General features: G+C 39.4%; 1 protein-coding gene across 2 annotated transcripts; it reads left to right on the top strand.

The window, feature by feature from the left end:
• The first annotated feature begins 3102 nt into the window (after positions 1-3102).
• ZFP69 (ZFP69 zinc finger protein) lies at positions 3103-17410 on the top strand. Of its 2 annotated transcripts, none has more exons than XM_010996952.3 (6): positions 3103-3737; positions 4874-5359; positions 6807-6892; positions 11719-11845; positions 12179-12274; positions 16062-17410. In XM_010996952.3, exons 2-6 carry the CDS (start codon positions 5233-5235, stop codon positions 17195-17197), a joined length of 1572 nt encoding a protein of 523 aa, XP_010995254.1. In that variant the 5' UTR covers positions 3103-3737; positions 4874-5232; the 3' UTR covers positions 17198-17410. The 2 variants fall into 2 exon arrangements, with proteins under 2 accessions (XP_010995254.1, XP_031320748.1); XM_031464888.2 differs by having other exon boundaries at positions 12176-12274.
• The last annotated feature ends 3871 nt before the right edge of the window (positions 17411-21281 follow it).

Genomic DNA, 21281 nt, shown 5'->3' with positions numbered 1-21281 from the left:
CTGTCTTCAAAATATAACTTTTCTCATCACCTCCATTGCTACCACCTATTTTCTTTTACACAGATTATTGCACACTTGCATCCCCCGCAGTTTATTCTCTAGAAAGCATCCATTTTATGTTCTTACCATGATTTGCGTCAAGCAATATGGCATTCCTTGGTGATATATGCATATGCCCACACATGCTCCCAGCTCAAATTCTTTACCTTCTGCTAAGATGCTCTTTTTTCAGAGCCCCCTTGTAGTCACTGTCCTCTAAAAGGTAGCTTCTTATGGTAGCTCACAGAGAAAAAAATGTGACAATGAATATATATATGTTCATGTATAACTGAAAAATTGTGCTCTACAGTGGAATTTGACACAACATTGTAAAATGTTTAGAAATCAATAAAAAATGCTAAAAAAATAAATAAAAGGTAGCTTCTAACATCATAGATTAGTTTAACCTGTTTTTTTAATTTACTTAAATAGAATCATATGTATTATTTTGTGTCTGACTTCTTTTGCTCAATACTGTATTTGTGAGATTCATCAACATTGTTGTGTGTAGTTGTAGTCTCTTTATTTTCATTGCTGTGTGTACTCCACATTGTATGATATAACAGTATTTATTTGCCCACTGCACTGCTGATGGGCATTGGGTGGTTTCCAGTTTGGGGTTAATATTAAGAGTGTTCTAGGAACATTCTAGAATATGTCTTTTGGTGAATGTTTGTATGCATTTCTGTTGGTTATATACCTAAGGATGAGATTGCTGGACATAATGTTCAGCTTTAGTAAATACTACTGCTAAATACTTTTCTGAAAGAGTTGTACCAGTTTATACTCTCACCAAAAGCACCTGAAATGTCTGGTCCTTAATTTTAATGTGGATCAATTTATCAATTTTGTCCTTTAAGTTTAGCATTTTTTATCCCATGTAATAAATGTATGCCCACTTCAAGGTCATAAAAATATTCTCCTATTTTCTTCTAAAAAATTTATTGTTTTACTTATCACATTTGGATTTGTAATCCAACTGGACTGATTTTTGTTTATGTTATAAAGTAAGGATTAATATGAATATTCAATTGACCTATCACCAATTTATTTAAAAGATCTTCTTTTTCTCCACCCTTGTCCTAAATCAGGTGATGGTCTATACATAGGTCTGAATTTGGACTCTTATGTTCCATTGTTCAGTTTGTCTATTCTTGCACTAATACCTACCTTATTGTCTTAATTACTATAACTTTATAATAGGTTTTCATATTCAGTAATATAAGTCTACCAGTTAACAATATACATTTTCTACTTACCAAAATTTAATGTTAATGAATAATTCTACTCTCCTCCACAATAGTCCTTGAACACTTTAACTATGACACTTTAATTTAGAATACTTTAACTTCATTCATGCCCCTTTCAACCTATATGCTATTTTTCTCAGATATTTTAATTTGATTTTTTAAACTTCACAAATCACTAAGATATTTACTCTACATCATTAATTCTCATTTAGATTGAGGCACATGTTTTGCTGTCATTGTTCTTTCTTTTTTGCATTTTAGTCCTTTTGTCTGGAATCATTTTCTTTCTGCCTTGAAAATTTTCTTTAAACTTTCTGTAGTCTGCTGGTAGCAAACTCTCTGTTTTTAATTTTTGTTTGTTTGTTTGTTTGTTTGAAAGTGTCTTTATTTCTCCTTTATTCTTGAAAGATTTTTTGAAAATTCTGCGCTGAATTCTGGGTTGCTAATTATTTCTTCTCAACACATTGACGATTTCATCCCACAGTCTTTTGACTTCCATTATTGCTGATGATAAGTTAGCTGTCACAATGCTGCTTGTGCTAGTTATCAAAATTTGCCACTGTATTAATTAGGAATTTCTGCATAACAAGTAACTCCAAAACTTAATCGCTTAAAAAATTAAACATTTTTTAATCTCACATTTTTAATGGGTCAGTAATTCAGAGGCTGCTTAGGTGGGAGTTTTTGGCTCAGGATGAAATCAATATGGGGTTTCAGTAAGATGTCAGCTGAGGTGGGAGCCCTAGTAACACATTCCTTTTAAGATATATGTATATATATATTCATTCCAGAGTTTTATTTTTAAAATGACTGTTGTTTTCTGAGTTGAGTTGGTATAAATATCCCTGCCCACTATTACCAGAAAGAGGAACTCCAGCCATCCTCTATCCCCCTCTCCACCTGCTGCTTCCTTTTTCTTCATAGCTCTTACCATCACCGGGGGTATTAACTCTTTATTTTTCTATTTATTGTGGACTGAAGAAAAATGCACAACCTGAAAGATGTGAGTTAATTTTTACTTGAGGACCTTACTGAGGACTATAGCCTGGGAGACAGGCTCTCAGATAGCTCTGAGGAACTGCTCAGAAGAGGGGAGCCAGGATACATAGGAGTTTTTGCTGAAGAGAATCATGTAGTCAAACATAAAAAGATTACTGTTAATCACAAAAACACCCAGACATCTCAAGTTAATGATTTTAGTGCTGTTCTATGTATAGGAAAATAGAAGAGTCTGGGCTTATTGAAGTTATTCCTTAGATATGCATCTGGTAACTATCTGGGGCCAGTATCCAGAGCACAGAATGTTTCCTGTTTTTCTCCAGCCTGAATTCCCCTCAGGGTGCACCATCCGTGGCTGATGGCTTCATGGTGGGCAATTGGTTGTTTACTGGAATGACAGGCAACCTTCCCATTCCACATTATTATTATCTATTTAGTTCTGCTAGAATTAAGATCGAAGAAAGAAGAGACTGTGTTTTGATGACTGGGATCTCCTTGGAGCCTGCAGCAATGTGTGGAGGATTTAGGCTCTCAGAAGATAGTTGTTGCACAAATGAATGAATGAATGAATGAATGACAGAGAAAGGGCTTCTCCACCGGAAGAGCTGGGCGGCCAAGTGTTCTCTTGGGACCTCTGTCAGGAAACGAGGGCGATCTGCCAGGGTGGGGCTGTCCAGGGACTGGCAGCCCTCGGGGGGGCGCGCTCCTCGGGTTCCGGACTCCGGGTTTTCACGAGCGCCTGCCTCCCCGAGAGGGCGGGGCCCTCGGCTGCTCCCCATGGGCGGAGCCGGCGGCTGGGCGTGCGGAACCCGCCGGAAGACGCGCGGGCTCTGGGGTTGGTGGCTACACTGCTGTGTCCAGGGACCGCACCCGGGGCTGCCCGGGCTGGGGTGAGGGCGACCCGGGGTGCGGGCAAAGGCCAAGCCGCGTCGGGAGGGCGGAGGCGCCGGGATACCAGGGCTGGGGCCCAGGAGGCGCGGCGCCGGTGGATCTGGCCGCTGCCGCCGGCCCGGCATCAGAACAGCAGTCGGCGAGGTGCATCCTCGCCCCTGTCTGCGGAAAGCCGGTTCGAGGCACCCGTCCCATTGCGGTCCCCAAAGCTCCTCTCCTGAGGGTGCGGCTGGGAAAGGACACCTTGGAGGGGCAGTGGGGGATCTGGTGCCGCAGCACCTGCCCTAGGCCGCCTCTGGGGAATTTGGAAAAGACCCCCACCCAGTCCGGAGGCCGACAGTCCTCTGGGGTTCCGAAGGAAGCCTGTGTGAACGTTGGGCGATTTTTGAAGAATCATTGTGTTGGGTAGGGGTGCGATCTGCCTATAAAAGGCCGGGAAAGAACAAAGTCTGTTATCCCCAGTCTTCTCTAAAGAGACACCCTCTGGAGCTGAAAGCCTCAAGAACGGGTGCTCTCGCGCCCCCATCTCTGATCCTACCAGCTTCCGAGGCCGGTCTGGTGAGTAGGAGGCTACGCTCGCAGCCTGTGTCTGTAAGTCTGTAAGACCGAGGTAGGCATATCTGGGAGCAATGAGAAGGGGCATCCTCGAAATAAAGCTTCTCTGTCTTTAACTGTTTCCTAAGTAAGATTTGAAAGTTTCTCCACTTGGGTTGCAAACCATTTTACATTTTATATATTCAGGGGCAGGATATTTTCCACATGCTCCAATCCATAGGCTCCTTTCTCTGCATCAGTCACAGCTAAAAACAAAAAGAAGCCAAATACCCTGTCCCACAAACTTCAAAAAATTAGGCCGGCTTTCTTTCCACGGAGCTAACACTAGGACTGTTCTTGGGGCCCAGGTACACTGGATCTGGTCGCTGTGGAGACCTGTTCAGATGCCAGGGGGTTCGATGGGATGATAGATTTGGGTTGTTTCCAAATTTTCCCTTTACAAACAGTTCTGCAATAGTCCTCATTATACATCAAGTTCTCTACTTCCTCCATTTGAAGTCATACCCCTCTCCCCCAATTTTTACATTTTCTGAAACCAGGGTGCGTCTTAACAGAGAGGTTTAGAGGAGCTGCCACTGCTGGACATCCATGTGGGTGGCAATGTGTCTGTCACTGCTTGCCCATGTGAAAACTTGGCTATGTGATTGTTCCATCAGCTGAGATACTCAGACTTTAAATTCAGATCTGTAATTGTTTTTTTTTTAAACTTAGATAATGCTGTGATGCAACATTAAAGCAAAAGGTCTATAATAATGTTTATTAAGGGTTTACTGTATGCAAACATTTTTTCAATTAATCAGTGCACCCTATGAAGTACAATTATCCCCATTTTCTAGATGAAGAAACTGAAGCTCAGAGAGTTGAAGTACCTTAGAGCTTTTAAGTACAAATGTCAGAATTCTAACCCAGGCTGTCTGAGGTCTAAGCTTATCCTCTTAACTCCCAAATCTGTGTCCAGGCAGAAGATACATGTGCTTACAAGGAGGGAGGTCAAGGCAGAGCCTCTGAGTGTGTGTGGGTCTTTGGCTGTGTGTGTGTGTGTGTGTGTGTGTGTAACTGGGAGATAGAGCCACATGCAAAGCATTGGTTCTACTTATTCCCATATTGATGCCAAATCCTTGTTTTTGGATCTTTTGCAGCTCTAAGTATATTTCTGCAAGTTCTGGAGGTTGGAGCTGTATGATCAGTTTTCTGGATCCCTCGTCTCCTGCCTTTTTCTCTGCTAGAAGAATATAAAGAAGCATGTACTCAGACCTACTCAACCGGCTGCCTCCCAAGGAGGCAGTACTTGATTTAAGAGAGGAGCCAGTGTTTCAGAGCTGTTAAAGCCACATCAGCCTCTAGGAGCCACCAGGTTCTCCTGCCGCAGGGACACGCCAAAGTCCTGAGGGCAGGAGGCTGTGATCAGAGGAGGACCATGCAACTTTGATGCCTCTCAGCATAGGCTCTGGCCGGTTCCTCACTGGGAAGTGGACAAGGCCAGTCAGGCAGCAGCATCATGCTGCAGCAGCTCCTGATCACCCTGCCCACAGACACCAGCACCTGGGTGAAGCTGCACCATCCAGAGAAGGCCAAGGAGGGGCCGCCCCTGTGGGAGGATGTGACGAAGATGTTTGAAGGAGAAGGTGAGGGTAGAATGATGGACTCGGGAGGGAGGAGGGGGAAGGGTTCTCAAGTTATGTGTGGAAAGATAGGTACACACTTCATGGTTGGAGCCCCTTGGGGAGAAAATTGGAGGAAAGCACTTCCTTGGGGCTCATGCTTATGGCTTTGGGGACGGGACTGCTATGAGAGAAAATGTTGGGCTCTCAGCACTGAATCCTGGTCACATGTTCCCCATGCTGCTCCCATCCCCTATCCTCAAATAAATACATGACAGAAGACAGAATCCAGGGTGTTACCCACCAGCGGCTCCCAAGTGTATCCGTGCGATTCACAGACAGCGGGGTCAAAGGTTTCTACCCCCTTAAGCCCTCCAGTGGTTTTCCTTCTTAAGTTTCAGTCATTTTAGCCCCAAACCAATATTTTTTCTTTCTTTTCCTCTCCTGCAAAGTGGAAGGAATGACATGCTTGGTTACTCTCATTTTATCTTTAAATGTATGAGTTCAGTGGGAAACATGTCCAAGGTTACACATTATTTAGTGGTCTGATCAGGATAGATGGATGGACAGAGGAATTCCTATGTTTTATGTGGTCTCTTAGTTCATACCTTTAAGTCTTCAGATTCAGCCTGTATTTACTGTATTCTAGCTCTGTCAGGCAGGGTCTTTGCTAAGCATCCTGACAGATGGAAAAATGAGTAATGATCCCTAATGCTAATTATGAGTTGATAGAAACAGACACATACCCAGATCAAAAGAATAGAATGGAGCCCAAGAATATTCTATGGTAAAATTGTTGTGGAAGACAGGAGACAGGAAACAATCTTCTGATTGTACTTAGAGCAGTTTTCACAAAGCAGATGCTATTAAACTGGGCTTTAGAAGATGTCTAAGTTTTTTTTTTAACATTTTTTATTGATTTATAATCATTTTACAATGTTGTGTCAAATTCCAGTGTTCAGCACAGTTTTTCAGTCATACTGTCTAAGTTTTTGATGGAAGAGTCAGAGAAAGGATACAAAAGTTGGGTACCTTGAAAAGTGGTTCAGAGAATGGAGACTCTTCCAGTCTAACAGGGTTAAGAATGTGGTTGACATGTGTCCCACAGGTAAAGGATGGTGGTTAGAGGAAATCAGTGCTGGGGAGAAACGCTTCAGGCAGCTTGTAGAGCGCCTTGAAGTCCATGGGAAGTGTCTATATTGTTCTTCCTTGTCAGGAATCTTTGAACAAAGGCATGGTCTGGTGGATCTGTGCTTTTGGACCATCATCGACCATTGGGAAATATTAATGCCCAAAGCAATGCCCTGCAGCTCCTCCTCACTAAGGAGGCTCCAGTCTGCTCTTGAGTCACTCTCAGTGTCCCTCTTTGTGAATGTATGAGAGAGGAGCCACATTCAGCAGGTCTGCAGGCAGCTTTTCTATTTGGGGGATTTGGGGAGATACAAACTTCATAGCTCTTTTCCTTCTTCAGCTCTGCTGTCTCAGGATGCTGATGAGACCCATGGAGGAAGTTTAAAGGATGAAGTGACCCCCAGGTCCCCGACAGCAAAATTCCAGGTGGGTTGGAGTTTCCTGTCACTTTCTTGACATGCTTCTTGGTTTTTAAGATTATAACTTGCCTTTTGTTTTGGAGTTGGGGTGTGTTGAGGCTAACAAGTTCAACCCAGGGAGCTCAGTGCAAGTTGCTCTCGTATAGAAAACTGGGCCCCAGTGGCAGCAGTTTCTCTACTCATAGAAAGCTTGTTTCTAACTGACATCTAGGTCTAACATTGTGAAAACTTCTGTAGAGAAAGCAAAACGAGTGACATAATTCTAGCCCCTAAAACCCAACAGATACCCCTGGGATCTAAGCTAAACCTTAATTTTTATGAGTATTTTATACTTAAAACTTGTGAGAAAGAAAGTTCTGACATTCTTCGTGAGGTGCACATATCACTTCATGAGGTGGTTCTTAGAATAGTACCAGGAGCAGAGCTGAAACTGCAGCCAAAGGAGACATGAGTGGAGAAGAAATGGTCAGACCACACACATTAGACACGCTGTGTGGTTACAGCAGGGTGTGGAAACGGTGTCCTCACTGCCTGGTGGAAGTGGAAGTGAAACAAAAGGAAAACTATGAAATAAATGAGAGATGAGGACTTGAGTAAGTGATGTTATTCAAGGACAGAAGAGTTTTAAGAGAGAAGAACCTGAGTTCTGAAAGTAGTATAGGATTTGAACTTATCTCTTGTATCTACTTGCTCAGTGTTTTTTTTTAGGTGTTTACAATCCCAGTTTCCTCAGCTAATTCAGATACTAACACCCTGTAGGACTGAAATGCATTCCAGGAGTATTTCCAGTAATATAGAAGCAGTAATAATAGTCTAATGTTTGAAGAGTTATCTCCACATTCAACTTATCTGGAATTCTGATTTTTTATCTCCTGACATATATCAGAAACTGATGGGATTTTTAGCACTGGAAAAGATTAAACTTCTTAAAATTGAGCTCTAGTTTACGTATAGGAAAATACACTTAAGAAAGTGTTTAGTTCTATTTTGACATATTTATACACCATGTAACCAAATCAAGATACAGAACATTTCCACCATCTCAGAATGTTCCCTTGTGCCCCTTTCCAGTCAAAGCTCTGTTTTGCCCCTAGTAGAGAATACATGGGATCTCTGCATTATTTCTTATAACTGCATATAAATCTATAATGAAATTATATTAATATATAATAAATGTATAATCTCAAAGAGTTTATTTTAAAAAAGAAATCTATATACTGCAGTTGTTGGTAGTAGTCTATAAATGTCAATTAGGTTAAGTTGGCTGATAGGTTGTTCAAACTATATCTTTGATGAATTTTTGTCTACTTCTCTCATTTACTGAAAGGAGTGTTGAAATCTCTAATTAATGTGGTTAATTAAAGGGTCTAAATCTCCCTTTAGTTATGTCAACTCTATTTTATTTATTTTGAATTCTGAAACGTGTAGGATTGTTGTCTTCTTGATGAATTGACCATTTATCACTATGAAATATTTCTTCTTTATGCCTAATAATATTCTTTTTCCTTAGCCCAGTTTATCTGATTTAACGTAGCTCCTTCAGTGTTCTTTTAGTTATTGTTTGTATGGAATAGCTTTATCCATTCTTTTACTTTTAACCTATCTGTGTCTTTATATTAAAAGTGTGACCTTCTTAAATATAGGTGGGTCTTGCTTGCTTAGCCCATTTACAGTTACATAATCATTGATATGGTGGGATTTAAGTGTATACTCTTGTTCTTTGTTTGCTGTTTGTCAAATCTATTGTTTGTTTCTTGGTTGCTCCTCTCCTGCCTTCTTTTAGGTTGTGTAGTCTTTTAATATTCCATTTTATGTCCTCTAGTGACTTTTATAGCTATACTTCTTTGATCTGTTTTTAGTGGTTGCTCTAGCCATTACAATATGCATTTTAAAATTTTTATTTATTTATTTATTTATTTTATTGAAGTACAATCAATTACAATGTGTCAGTTTCTGGTGTACAGCACAATGTCCCAGTCATGCATGTACATACATATATTCATTTTCATATTTTTACAATATGCATTTTTAACATGTCACCATTGAATATTATACTGCTTCACATATAATATGAAAGCCTCATTTCCCCACTTACCCTTCCCATTCTTTGTGTATTGTCATCGCGCCTCTCTCTTTACATGTTATCCACCCCACAGTACATTGTTCTTATTTTTGCTTTTAACAGTAAATTGTCTTATAAGGAATTAAGAAAAGGAAAAAAATCGAGTCTTTCATATTTGCCCACATATTTACCAATTCAGGCACTTTTCATTCCTTCCTTTAGTTCCAAGTTTCTAAATGGCATCATTTCCCTTCAGCCTAAAGAACATCTCTTAGCATTTCCTGTAGTGTGGGTATTCTGGTGACAAATTCTCGCAGCATCTGTCTTTATGTGGTCTTCCTATTTGAGGGTCTTTTACTGGATATAGAGTTCTAGGGTGGCTGTTTTTCCCTTTAAACACTAAAGATGTTCCATGATCTTTTAGCTTGTATTGTTTCGGATGAAAAGTCAGCTATTATTCTTATTCTTCCCATAAATGTGATGTCTTTCTGTTCGTTTCTTTGTTTTATACCAACTTTTCTTGTTTTTTTGTTTGTTTGTTTGTTTCTCCTTTCCTACCTTCTTTTCACTACTTTTATGATCTTCCCTTTTATCTTTGCTCTTCAGAAGTTTTAATGAGGTGCATAGACGTAGTACTTTTTTTTTGAGTTTTTTTTGGGGGGGGATGGTTTGTTGAGCTTTTGGATTCATGGGTTAATGTTTTTAAATTAAATTTGGAAATTTGTTTGGCCTTTATTTCTTCAAATACTTTTTTTTTTTTTTTACCCATTCTCTCTTCTTCTTCTGAGATTCTAACTACATATATATTAGACTATTTGATATTATCACAGGGTTTTCTCTCTCTCTTTCTCTCTCTCTTGGTGTTTCAGTTTGTATACTTTCTATTGACCTGCCTTAAGTTTCACTGATCTTGTCTTCATCAGGGTCCAATCTGCTATTCAGCGTAGCCAGTAAATTTTGCAGATCTTTTATTTGCCAGTTGTAGAATTTTCTTTCAGTTCTTTTTTAGCCTTTCTTTCTCCTCGGTTACCCTGGTGTTTTCACCTATTCATATTTTATTATAAATTCTTCAACATACATTTAAATAATTGCTTTAAACTTCTTGTCTGCTAATTCCAGTGACCTGGTTACCTGGGATTTTGCTTCTTTTGATTTTTATTTTCTTGTTTATAGGTCAGATTTTCTTCCTTCTTTACATATCTAATAATTTTTTTTATTGCAATTCAGATATTGTGTATAAAAGAACAGAGGAGAATGACGTATGCATAGGTAGGCCCATTTCTCCATCAGCCTGGAAGGACTTTGGTGTTGAGGAGATTAACTCTCTTCGACAAAACTTCGGATGCATGGCCTTTTGGCCAAGCATCTGTGATTTCATATTGTTGGAACATTTGTTGTATCCCTGGGGGTTGCAGCTTACTATAAGTTTGCTGTGGCTGAACCAAGAAAGAAGGCATATGCAGATTTCTGCAGAAATTAGGATTCCATGAAAGGTTTTGAGGAGATGAGGAAGGTGGGTATCTTTCAGAGTGCAAAGTGATTTTGGAATGTGAAGAATTTCTTTCGGTTGAGTTCCATGGAGGTTTATCCCTGACCTGTGTTCCTCAACTGAAACGTGAATATCTGGGCTAAGGACTAGTTTCTCTTAATAAATAATTAACAAATTAAAAATACATGAATATACATATATTCGTTTTCATATTCCTTTTCACCTTAAGCTACTACAAGATGTCAAATACAGAAACTGATACAACATTGTAAACTGACTATACTTCAATTAAAAAGAAGTTTAAAAAAAAACTGAGTGGAAGAAGCAATGAACTAGTCTCAACATCAAATCAAATCAAGTGAAGTGAATAAATATCCACTGAGCACCAAAAAATAATATATATATATGAATAGATAGATAGATAGATATAGTCTGTTTGTTTGGTCTGTTCTGTTTATTTCCAGAAGACTCTAAGGTCTTTCCTCTGACTGGTGGTTAAGGTGAGGGACTGAGTATTCATGTTTTCCCTAGAGCTGTGGCTGTGTTCTGGCTGACATACACTTTGAGTTCACTTCTGATTAACCCAGCTACCTCTGCTGAGGGGCTGATCCGTTTTAATCCCTTCAGTATTTGAGCTAAGGAGAGGTAAGACCGCAGTTCCAGACAGTTCTGTTCATCTTGCATTAAACTCCAGCAGGGCCCCAGAATTTCAGCTCGGCAGGAACACACTGGTTTCTTTGTGACAGTAAGTGCTGAAAGCCTCTCTCTCCCCTCCCCCAGCCCCTCTGATCTCATTTCCTCCCATTCTCCCCTTTGCTAGCCCACCTCCAGCAATGCTGGCCACTCTCTTGTTCCTCAGACAAGCCAAGGATGCTCTCACCTCAGGTCTTTTGTCCCTGCCTGGAATGCTGTCCCCTCAGATGTCCATGTGGCTCTTCCTCACTGAATTCATGTCTCTGGTCAAATAGCACCCTTGCAGGAAGTCCTTCCCCAGCTATTCTGCACGAAAGGTCCTCACTGTGACTCTCCCTGTTTTCCCTATCCTACTTCATTTTTTTCTAAGACACATATGACCATCTATCCTCTATATTTAGTTACTTATTTATATTTACTTCTTACTTCTCTATATTTAGTTACTTAATCTCCAGAGAATCGCCAAACAGATCCAGAGGAGGCTCCCAGTAAATCCAGTTTAGAATCTCTCAGGATTTAGAGTACTGTCAGACATCTTGGACCTTGATGGAGGTGGTCTGACTGAAAAGGAATATATTTGATGTTCTAGGAACTGTTGACCTTCAAGGACATATGTGTGGACTTCACCCAGGAGGAGTGGAAGCAGCTGGCCCCTGATCACCAGAATCTGTACCGGGAAGTGATGCTGGAGAACTATGGGCACCTAGTCTCAGTGGGTAAGGATGGGCTAAACCTACATCCAGAAACCTGCCTATTACAGGAGAGTCATAATTTCTTAATTATTAAATGTTGTGGATTCCCTGGAGTTTGGCCTTGGGTTCAGTATTGGAGATAGATATCTCATTCCTTTGAAAATCAAGCTAGAGCGTATCTGAACCTCCTTTCTTGGGGGAACAATTTTACTTTGTAGAACGAGAATAGAAAGACGTGCTGCAGTGCCCCTTTCCATTTTGAGAGACCCTAAATGCCAGATGACTGGAACTACATGCTAGGGATGGTTCTTCAACCTTAGCAGAAATATTCATACTCTTTTTTCACTCCATAAGCAGGATATCAACTTTCCAAACCTAGTGTGATTTCCCAGTTGGAGAAAGGAGAGGAGCCATGGATGACAGAGAAAGAAGGCCCAGGAGATCTGAGTTCAGGTGAGACCAAGGCAGATGGTACCTTTTAATATGTAGGCCAGAGAGGGGGAGAGCATAGCTCAGTGGTGGAGTGCATGCTTAGCATGCATGAGGTCCTATGTTCAATCCCCAGTACCTCCATTAAATAAACAAACAAACAAACCTAATTCCCCCCCAAAAAAACAAACAGAACAAACAAACAAACAAAAAACACATTCATCATAGTCCCTACCACCTGATATGAACTGCATTCACGGGACATGTGTATAAGAACATTCAGGCAACCAATATATAGGCCAGAGAGCCCCACATCTCCCCAGGCTGTGGGGAAGGCTGAGGCCAGTGGACAAGCACTGAACCCGATTTCACCCCTCCCTTTGCCACCCTTTTCCTTCAACTGACCTTGCAAAGCTCTCTCTGGAGTTGGAGGGAAGAGAAGTCTTCTCTTCATTAAGGTTAAACTTGATTTTTCCTCTTTCTTCAGCATCCTAAAGTCTGCCAATCGAGAGTTCCTTTCTTAAGCAATCAGATGTACGTCGTCTCTCCTCACAGAAAACAGATCTCTGGTCAGGACTGCCATCGCATTCTACAGATCTTTACTCTTCTCTCTTGCATTCTGTCTCCACAGTCCCCCAACTTCCATTTTACAATCCCAATTCTGTTCTCACTTGCTTTTTGACTCATGTATCTTAATCTATTGTGACAACTACTTTGTTATGGAAATTTCTGCAAGAAAAATTACCACAGGATTCCTTCTCATCAAGTCCAGTGGTCTTTAACAATCTCCTTAACTTTGCTTTTATTATGAAATATTTAGACATTCAGAAAGGCATAGAGAAAATTATAAATTTCTGTGTAGCTTCCAGTTGGATTAAGAAATAGAAGAGTTGAAGCCCCACTGTCTCCCTCTTACCTTTTGAAATAACCAGCTCTTCTGAGGTTAAATATTTTCATTGCTATATGTGTCTTCATACTTTTATGTCATGTGGTGTATATCCCCGGACAATATATAATACTATTTTGCATGTTCTTATTCTTTAAATAAACGGTATATATGCTTCTCCCACTTGCTTTTCTCTTTCAACACTGTTGATATTTACCCATATTGCTCTGGTTCATTCATTTCCATTGTATTCATAAACTACACTTTATCCATTTTCCTGTTGATAGACATTTGTAGTGTTCCTGAATTTGGGGGTTACAAAGATGCTGCAGTAAATCTTCGTGTATGTATATTCTCATGCATATAAGCAAGTGTTTCCCTGGGATACTTGCTGGAAGCAGACTTGTTGGGCCATGGAGGAGATGCACCTCTGTTTTGCTAGGTCTCACCAAATTGCTCTTCAATGTAGTTGCACCAATTGCAGGTTTTAAGCGTTTCCAGAACTCAGCATCTTTGTCAACACTTGGCATTGTCAACCTTTCACATTTTTATAAATTTAGTGGGTGAATATGGTATTTTGTTGTTTCTTTCATTTTCCTGATGACTAATAAGAGGGAGCATATTTTTCATGTTTACTGGCCATCCATCCAGGATTTCTTTTTTGTAAATTACCTGTTTATATCCTTTGCCAGTTTTTCTATTTTTTTCCTTACTGATATATAGAAAAATATATATGTTATTTGATCATTTTTAAATTTTGCTTTTCCTATTTAGGTTTAAATCTGAATTTATTTTTTATGTAGTGTGAGGTGAGGATCTTGTTTCACCTTTTCCATGTGGATAATCAGTCCAGGAACCATTTATTGAATAGTTAATGCCACTCTGTCACCTGCCAGGTTTCCTTGAGTCTATTTCTGGACTCTATTCTGTTCCATTTTTCTATTTTCTATCCCTACTGTAATGCCAAGCTGTCTTAATTATTGTATTTCATAGTGAGACTTAATATCTTGTTCTTCAAAATCATCCTGGCTGTTGTCAGCCCCATGCTTTTCCATTTGAATTACATAATGCATGTGTCAGATTACACACATACACATTGACTGGAATAGACTTGAATTTATAGATCAATTTGGGGGGGGCAAAATTAATAGTATGACAGTGAGTCCTCCTGTCCAGGAACATGGTATATTGCTCCACTAATTGATATTTACCAATACAAAAAAATAGTTTCAGAATTTTCCCCCATAAAAGGTCTTTTACACATGGTACATCCTTCGTCAGATTCGTCCTGAAGAACCTACATTTTGTTGCTATTGCAGATGCTATAAATTTTTTAAATGATGCCTCCTCTTTGCTGCTAGTGTGTAATAACATGATTGGTTTTGATCTTCTAGCCAGCCACCTTGTTTCACTCTGTTATTAATTCCAATCATTTGTCCATTCTCCTGGGATTTGTCTTTTTCAACTTATAATAATGAAAATAATAATAAAAGCTACCACAAATGTTCTTTCCCTGCCTCTGGGTGAAATCTCAAAGAGGTCCTGTAGATAGTCCAGTCCCTTTAAATAACAAGAACAGTCTGATTTTAGTGAAATGTTTAGTTCGGTGCAATAATAAAAACTCCCAACCTCAAAGTTAAATCTTCTCTCCTCCCCTAGCTTGGACCTGCTTCAGCTTGGATACTGAATTGGAGGGGGTCATAGATGGCCTGTTCTCTCTCTCCCTCTCCTCTTCTTCTCTTCCTCTTTCCCTATTTGGGGGCCTGCAGAGCGCAGACTTTATTATGGCCTCTATTCATTTAGAATTTGGAATTTGGAAGTACTAATGATCCTTCTATGTTGATCAAAAACCCTACGAGAAGTCACACTATTCAGGAATACAGAGCTGTCAGTTGAAATATTAGTCATGGTACAATAAATTATCAAGTAAAAAAAACAGTCAGAATTTTAAAGGTTAAAGGATATTTTCATAGAACATAACAATCGTTGCAACATAGCAGGCTGGGTTTCTTACATAAATAACACTTCCTGGGACAGGTGAATAACTACAGGAAGCAAAACAATGTGTGAATATTAATACAAGTTTCAATAATAGAGAGCTTGACATTCTTGTGAATGTTCTTACTTCAAACCTCATTTTTTGAACTGGCTGGAGTGGGAAAAGGGAAATCTTTTCATCTTTCTGAGAATGTTTTCCAAAGTAATTATCAATTAAAAAGACATATTGTTAGTTCAAAATTTGTAGATACTGACAGGTATATGTAGAATAGATAAGATTATACTGTATAGCACAGGGAAATATATACAAGATCTTGTGGTAGCTCACAGCAAAAAAAAATGTGACAATGAATATATGTATGTTCATGTATAACTGAAAAATTGTGCTCTACACTGGAATCTAACACAGCATCGGAAAATGACTATAACTCAATAAAAAAAGTTTTTAAAAAAAGGCATATTGTTAAGACACAGCCCTGAAATTTCATTATTTAGTATTAATAGAAAAGGAATAAAATGTTCAATTTTTAACTCTGTATGTAAAAATCACACTTTTACCCTGTTTGTTCTTTTTTTTTTAATTGAAGTATAGTCAGTTTACAATGTTGTGTCAGTTTCTGGTGTATAGCATAATAGTTCAGTCATGCATATACATACATATATTCATTTTCACATTCGTTTCCATTATAGGTTACTGCAAGATATTGAACATAGTTCCCTGTGCTATACAGTAGAAATCTGTTGTCATTGTTTCTTAATTTAATTTCCCATTTCCTCTCCAGGCTACATAACCATATATAAATATAGTCAAAATCTCATGTACTTTATATGTATTGTTATCTAAATCTCTATTCCATACCCAGTATAATAATTGATTTTTCAGAGCATAATGAAGATGAGTTATGTGCATTTATCCATTTCTTTCAGACTTGAAGAGTAAGACAGAAACCAGTGCGTCAACTGCAAAGAACGACATTTTACAGAAACAGTTAAATCACGGCACGATGATGGGAAAGTTCATGAGGGATGATGTCATGTATTCCACATGGAGAAAAGTCTCCAAATATGATGATGAGTTAGAAAGGCACCATGATACCCCTGAAAGAGACGCGAGACAACCCATCTTGACTCACAAGAGGAGAGGCCAAGAAACTGACAAATTCGGCAAAAATATTGTGAGTTCAGATGTTGTTATAGAACAGAAGCACCGTAAGTGTGACACACCTAGAAGGCGAAACAGATGCAAACTAGATGTAATTAACCATCCAACGAGTTACATAAGAACAAAAACCTATGAATGTAATATATGTGAAAAGGCCTTCAAACAACCCATTCACCTTACTGAACACATGAGAATTCATACGGGTGAGAAACCTTTCAGGTGTAAGGAATGTGGAAGGGCCTTTAGTCAAAGCGCATCCCTTACAACACACCAGAGAATCCACACTGGTGAGAAACCCTTTGAATGTGAAGAATGTGGCAAAGCCTTCAGACATCGCTCATCCCTTAATCAGCACCATAGAACTCACACAGGGGAGAAACCCTACATATGTGATAAATGTCAGAAAGCTTTCAGCCAGAACATTAGCTTGATCCAACATTTGAGGACTCATTCTGGAGAGAAACCCTTTACGTGCAATGAATGTGGCAAAACCTTCAGACAGATTAGACACCTTAGTGAACATATAAGAATTCATACTGGGGAGAAGCCCTATGCATGCACTGCATGTTGTAAAACTTTTAGTCATAGAGCATATCTGACGCATCACCAGAGAATCCACACTGGGGAGAGACCCTACAAATGTAAGGAATGTGGGAAAGCCTTTAGGCAGAGGATACACCTTAGCAACCACAAAACTGTTCACACAGGAGTGAAAGCGTATGAATGCAACCGCTGTGGGAAAGCCTACAGGCATGATTCATCCTTTAAGAAACATCAGAGGCATCACACAGGAGAAAAACCTTATGAATGTAATGAATGTGGAAAAGCCTTCAGCTATAATTCATCTCTTACTCGACACCATGAAATACACAGGAGGAATGCCTTCCAAAATAATGCGTAAAAACAGATTATTCAACATGAGAACAAAAACCAAGTCTAAATCAGTCATTCTATGCTTTGAATTTCAGGACTCTAAATCTGAGGAATTGACATAATGATGCCAACTTCTGATTTTGCCCACCATGTAAATAAATGCTACATTGGTAACTACTGATACCTCCATACAAAGTACTTAATCAAGAATAAAGGATGACCCTTCAAATTAAATTCAACAGAATAGAAAATTCATACATTATTATTTTTATGATTTCATGGTAGATTAAATATCTTCATGGGCAATGACTGATTTTTCAGACTGGCATTTGGAAACTACTGTTTGAAATATCACCACCCCTATTTTTTTAATTAAAATTTTATTTTTTTTAAAAGGGAAAACTTTCACATGGTATGAAGTTCATAAGACACAGTCATTTTTACAAGTGAAAAGCCTTCTTCCATCCCCCACCACAAAATTTACCTAGAAGTAACCGTTTTTTATAACTAGTGTTTTGTGCGCCTTTCCAGAGATTTTTCAGTTTACATCCAAGAGAATGCAAATACACATTTTTTCTTTTTAACAATAAATAGCAGCCTCCTATACAGATGCATCTGCATGTTACATTTATTGCTTCACCGTATATCATGGAGGTCATTCCATATCAGTAAATAAAGTGCCTACTCATTCTTTTTCATAGCTGCAGAGTATTCCATGATTTGAATATACTTTAGCCATTTCACTACAGATGGACTTTTTTGGATTTCTGATCTTTTGTTTATATGATCTTGCAATGAGTAGTCAACATTTTCATTTCTCACGCATATAAGTACATGCATAGGGTAAGTTCCCAGAACTGGGATTTATGTGCATTTGTATAATGGATACTGCCAAACTGACCTTCACAGAGATTGGACCAATTTATTTTCCCACCAGTAAGACATAGAACTATAGGAACCATATCCGGTGCTGAAGCATCTCCTGGACCAACAGCTCTATCATCATCCATCAAAGAAGTATCAGCTTCTCTCAATAACATAGCCTAGAAGTACCAGGTGAGCTGCATCCCCAGAAGGAGCAGCACTTGCTGTCCTTGAAGCCAGAGAGAAATCTGCATCTTATTGAATAGCAGCCAAACCCACCAAAGTTTCAGTTGGACAAGGAGAAGACATCCCTCCACCAACTGCTCTAGTCCCTGACTTCTGAACCTGGAACTGTCTGATGAATAAGAGTCCCATTAAAGAGACTGGTCCACCTGCCTTAGTAAGTATAGTCTTGGCTGTAACCCCTTTGTTTGGAACGGAGGAAAACTGACAATTGAATCAGGGTACTTAAGATGGCAGGGTATACCACAGACGATCAACTGACCACACGTAGCATTTTAAAGGATGGCTATGTTAGCAAGTTACAGTTCACATGTGGAGGGAGACAGAAACGAGCTAGGACACAGTTGTCTAATTAATAAACATTAATTAATGAATGAGCATTAATTAATTAGTTGACATTGCTTACTATGTTGTGAAAGCTGAGTGCCAAGGTCAGGACCACAATGATTTTGTACATGTTTCATTTTTCATTCTGGTAAAATTTTATTAAAGTTTTAGTGATTCTGCAAAATGTTGATGGATTTCCCCTCATCTCCATCCCCACAGCCACTACTCCAGTTATAAACCAAATCCTGGCACTTAGGATCCTTCATTACATCTAGTCTTCTTTATAACTTCTTCTTCCATTTACTTCTCTCCTTCCCACACAGGCTCTGACTACATCAAATATGTTACTTGAGACTCTAAGTTGCAAGTAACAGAAATCAACTGAGGCTAGTTAAGTCTCAAAGGGAGGTGTTAATAGAAGGATATTAGTGTATCTCCTGTAATTCAAGGCAGTGATACAGTATAACGGTGGACAGAGACCAGGACCTGAAACACCGAAAACCTAGGCACAGGTTTCTCTCCATCTCTCACCTCTGCTTTGTGTTTTCTTCATTCTAGATTTTTTTTAACACCTCATTGCAAATCATGCTTACCATCAGCTTTAGATTTTACTATCTTCAGTTTCCATCACCCAGAGAAAAGCTGTCTTCTCTTTCTCGCTTATCTCAAAATCCTGGGGAAGGCCTCTTATTGGCCCAGCTTGGTCAGCTGCCCACCTCTAAACAAGTCACTTGTAGGCAGAGATTGCAGCTTCTGTGGGAACCATGTGGATGGCGTGAAGAGGTGGTGGGTGGGGTGATGGGGAGGGCTGCTGGAGCGGTGGGAGAGCAGGAGAAAGGGTTGCTGTTCCGAATCCTACTTACTCTTCAATGCCAGCTCTTCAGATCAGAACTTTAGAATTGGAGAGAGTCTATGAATTCACCTAATTGGAACTTCTCACTTTATAGATGAAGAAATGGAGAATCCTCTTCTTTAATTACTCATGTCCTTTCACCTGAGTCATATTTTCGAGCACTTTTTCTGAGTTGTTAGTCTAGCTTTCCAAACACTTGCCCTTAATAACTTAACGTATCTGCACTTTGCCATTATAAGGGTTTTACTTCTTAGATCTCCTTTTGCCCCAAGAAGATCTTTCAAAAGTCATGCTTCAGAGCCTACCCATTGGCTCTGCCTTTTATCAGTGCCTATTCATTCATTCTACTTAACCCACAGGCACTTCTTCTGCGGTTATGTGAATGTTCTTCCCCAGAGCTGTGTCCTTAGGCATATCGTCTTCTCAAGCTATACATTTTGTCTGATTGATCTTTTTAACATCCCAACATGTCTCACATCTACATCTGTATCTTAGAAATCTCTCCTGAGCTCCAGAACATTATATTCAACATCCCACTGGATATCTCCACTTGGGTATCTCATAGTCACCTCCAAGTCAGTATGTTCAAAACTCAACTCAATTTTTTCAATAAAATCTGTAATCCTTAATCCAGGAAATGGTACCACCCCTCATCCAATTCTCCAGTTTATACTTCTCCCTCTCCCTTATTGATCATTTCCCCTAATCTATCACTAGGTCCTATGTATCCTATTTGGGATCTCTTCAGTATGTATCCTCTCTAGTCCCATTGTCAGTGCTTTAATGAGGCTCTTAGCATTTCCTAACTGCTTAAATAGATTCCTGGTTTTTTTTTTTTTTCTGTATTTAATGGACTCATCTCTCTATCTTCCCCACTGCTGCTAGAGAGATCATTTAAAACACATAACTAATCAAATTATTGTTTGAAATCCCTAAATGGTTTCTCATAAAGGACAGATTCCTTAATAGAACAATTGGTATAGAGCATTGCCTATTTTTCCAGCAGTAGCTCCCAAACTTCCCCCCAAGCATACTTTTCTCCAGCCATAAAGAGCTCATAGTCCTCTAAATATTCCATGCTATTTCATGGTTTCTGCTCATCAACTGTGCTGGGGTTTTTTCTTCTTTCTGCCCAACTTCTTTAGTTAGTTCCTACTCATCCTCCCAGATTTAGTTCGTGTCACATCCTCAGGGAATACTACACAACATTTTGTGAAGTTTTGGGTGAACACTTGAATTCTTGGCTAAATTTACTAAATAAAGAGATCAGCCTTATCCTGCAGGAATTTTGGCCAGAAAGTGCTAACATGGGATTTAAATTTTACAAAATTACTCTGGAATCAGTATGGAAGACAATGGCTTGACATGAAGCAATAGCCAGTCCTATACCACTTCAATTTGATTCACACTGTTGCTTGCTACACTTCCTTCTTTTCTTGCCCTTGCTAGCATGGGTTTGCACCTTAAAAAAAAAAAAAGCCTCCAGTCCTTGCCTCAAGCTCTGTTTTTGAGAAGATTCTGGCTAAGACAAGCATATAACCCCAGTTTCAGTAATCAGGGTCAATGGGACAATTTCTGGACTTCCTGTTTTTCCACTGGACATAAATCTGGAAGACTGTTGCCCTGGGAGATACTGGCAGTGGAAGAGGAAGGAGGCTGCCAATAAGTAGAGAAACACAGAGGAACTAAATCCAAGAAATGGAGACAGAAATCTCAATTCTGGTCACACTGTTTTATGCCTGGATCAAGCCTCACCTGAAGCTAGAGCTCTTGGGTTTTCAAACTGATAAAAGAATAAATCCTAATTGATTCAAGGGTTCAAATG

The sequence above is a fragment of the Camelus dromedarius genome, chromosome 14, assembly GCF_036321535.1.
Source record: "Camelus dromedarius isolate mCamDro1 chromosome 14, mCamDro1.pat, whole genome shotgun sequence".
NCBI lineage: Eukaryota > Metazoa > Chordata > Mammalia > Artiodactyla > Camelidae > Camelus > Camelus dromedarius.
This window is presented reverse-complemented; position numbering and strand designations above follow the sequence as displayed.

Excerpts from the sequence above, each read along its gene's own strand:
- ZFP69 (XM_031464888.2), top strand. The coding sequence starts at position 5,233 with ATGCTGCAGCAGCTCCTGATCACCCTGCCCACAGACACCAGCACCTGG. Across the intron at positions 11,846-12,175 it reads TGGGCACCTAGTCTCAGTGG|CAGGATATCAACTTTCCAAA; the intron begins GTAAGGATGGGC and ends TCACTCCATAAG. Across the intron at positions 12,275-16,061 it reads CCCAGGAGATCTGAGTTCAG|ACTTGAAGAGTAAGACAGAA; the intron begins GTGAGACCAAGG and ends CATTTCTTTCAG.